The sequence below is a fragment of the Limulus polyphemus genome, unplaced genomic scaffold (genome assembly GCF_000517525.1).
Source record: "Limulus polyphemus unplaced genomic scaffold, Limulus_polyphemus-2.1.2 Scaffold9766, whole genome shotgun sequence".
In the NCBI taxonomy this organism is placed as follows: Eukaryota; Metazoa; Arthropoda; class Merostomata; order Xiphosura; family Limulidae; genus Limulus; species Limulus polyphemus.
In genome coordinates this window covers 10,197-12,792 of record NW_013675376.1, presented here as the reverse complement: position 1 = coordinate 12,792, position 2,596 = coordinate 10,197, and the positions used below count along the sequence as shown (strand labels likewise).

Below are 2,596 nucleotides of genomic sequence, written 5' to 3'. Positions count from 1 at the left end.
TGGATGTAAAGAACATGTAAAGTTTGTGTTTTGGTTCGTTGGATGTAATAAACGTGTAATTTTTGTGTTGTTGGTTTATTGGATGTAAAGAACATGTAAGTAATTTTCCGAACAGTAGTTATTTACTTAATCATTGGAGGTTAATTATCAGTGGATGGGACACAGTTTACCATTAAAGTTTTGAGTAGAATTATATTAAATATGAATTTTTCGCATGAAATCTGTTTTCCTACGAGTATCATCACAATCCACCATCTTCTATTTCACCAGTCTGAGCAACTCGTTATTAATTTAAACATTCTTTGTTCATATAACCAATTTCAAAGGATGGTTAATGGTTTATCCAATGAGGTGAAGAAAGAGGACCATTTGATGGGGTTTTTCATATTATATATTTCAATCCAGAGTCCAAAGCTACTTGTTACCTGTTTGAACCACAACATCAAGTTTGTAGTCAGGAACGTGAGGATGATATTACTTAACAAATTAGTGTTTCACTTTCATACGAAGTATCGTAAGAAATTATTGAAGGCATATCTTTTAAATGTTTTGCCTTGAGAGTCGAGGTGAGCAAAATATATTTGACACTTAAAAACACAAACTTTTACATGGGTGTAATTAAATTGACAAAAATGTTAATGCGGATTATTTATCTTATGCAGATTAAAATAAATAATTTTGAAAGGAAAATAAATTCTTATATTAAGATAATCTTTTTTTGTAATGATAGAAAGTTTACTGTTTCAAGGTCACTGCTTAGTGACGCCATCTGTTGAGTGTTTAGAAAGGTACAGTTTTCACTTATGCTAATATACAAAACTAAATCTCTGCTGCTACCGTGCACGTAAAACGTTTTCGTTATTCAGTCATCCCAGATGTTACATTGTAGTAGGGCCAGAATACAACATACTGAAAGGTAGTACTAGATACAGAACCATACTTCACCAAATTAAAAAGATTTACAAAAACTGGCATTTCAAACATAATCTGTTTACAGGAGTAGCAAATAAGATAAATTTTCAGAAGAATATGCCAAAACGTGTTCGATCAGTGAAGTGTATAACTCCTATATATTATGTATCCATCATCTTTACATAAGTCCTTCAGTTTGTCTGGAAAAAAAATGACTAAAATTCTTTCACATCAGTGGTCTAATTTACTGTATTTTGAAACAGTAAGTTGTATTTAAAGGTGTTTGATAGAGGTTTAATGTGGGTTATGAAGCATAAATATGATGAAACATCAAATTAAGAACAATAATAATAATTTAACTAACACATTTCCCACAAGGGTATGCAGAGTTTGAGACTTATTTTCGGTTATGAGTTACAACAGTGTTTAATATTTTCTACAGTAGTTGTCGAGTTAGGTCTTCTAAAATATTTCTAATTTTCCCACTCTTATGAAAAATTTAGATATTTTTTTTAAGTATATTCTTCTTCTTACAGAAAACTTTAAACCGGTATAATTTTTATATATTTCATACCTTTGGAAACACGGGCTTATATAAATGATAACGTTTGGTAATCTTTGAAAAACAAACTTTGTTTAAACTTTTATATAGCACCATTTAACAGCCAATGATATTTTTTTGGGGAGGTTGTAATATTCTGTGAAAGGGTACTGCTTATCTCATGAAATTATAAAAGTGGATAATTTTATAATTTCAATTAATTTAAGATAACCAAACTTATATTTCAGCAATTTTCCTACACTGATGTATGGCCATCACTGAATCTTTGATGAAGGAAGGCAAGATCTTTGTGACCATGGCTACCGAACAGTCATTTGAAGTCTACAGTCAAAAGTGTGTTTCTCCACCTCTGAGGTTTAATATTGCTAATGGAACTGCAAGCATCATTGAGATGTCTAATGGTCATGGTAAAACCAATGGCAATAGTAGTGTTAGTGAAAAAGGAGGCTTTGAAGATGATGAATTAACTAATCTCACATGGTTACAGGACACAAATTTGTTGAAGAACATTCAGATGGGTTCCTGTGGTGAAGCTGAAGTCATTTTGAATGACAACCAAGCTGATGATCTTTTTGAAGATGCAGCAGATGATGGAAGTGACAAAACAGAAAGCCCATTCTCTAGCAAGTCTACACTCACTGAACCCTATAATCCTCAGGTTCATGTGAATGCTAAGCCTCCCTACTCTTTTAGTTGCCTTATTTTCATGGCCATCGAGGACTCTCCGGTTAAAGCACTTGCAGTCAAGGACATTTACTCGTGGATTCTTACCCACTTCCCTTACTTCCAGAATGCCCCTACGGGTTGGAAGAACTCGGTTCGTCATAACTTGTCTCTGAACAAGTGTTTCAGCAAGGTTGACAAGATCAAGGGTCAGGTACGTTTATTTAACAGGTAGGAGAAATGTAGTTCAGTATACAAGTTCCGGGTAAGGTACTGGAGTAGGAATAAGGGAATATATGTAAAAAAAATTATTTTGTATACATATAGTTAAAAAAACTAAAACTTTTAGCATTTTTCTTACTGAATATTTTTTAGCATAAATAAACAGTCGTGAGTTATAGTAATTAATATGAAAGGTGAGTTTCATAAAGTTTTTCTTCTTTATTGAATTTATCATTG

General features: G+C 32.4%; 1 protein-coding gene across 1 annotated transcript in view; it reads left to right on the top strand.

The window, feature by feature from the left end:
* Positions 1 to 1,705: 1,705 nt before the first annotated feature.
* LOC106476086 (forkhead box protein N3-like) overlaps positions 1,706 to 2,596 on the top strand; it is a gene marked incomplete at its 3' end in the record, with an annotated part of 10,257 nt that continues 9,366 nt past the window's right edge. The window contains exon 1 of the mRNA XM_013936759.1: positions 1,706 to 2,351. Coding sequence (XP_013792213.1) covers positions 1,722 to 2,351 — 630 coding nt within the window. The remainder of the gene's footprint in view (positions 2,352 to 2,596) is intronic.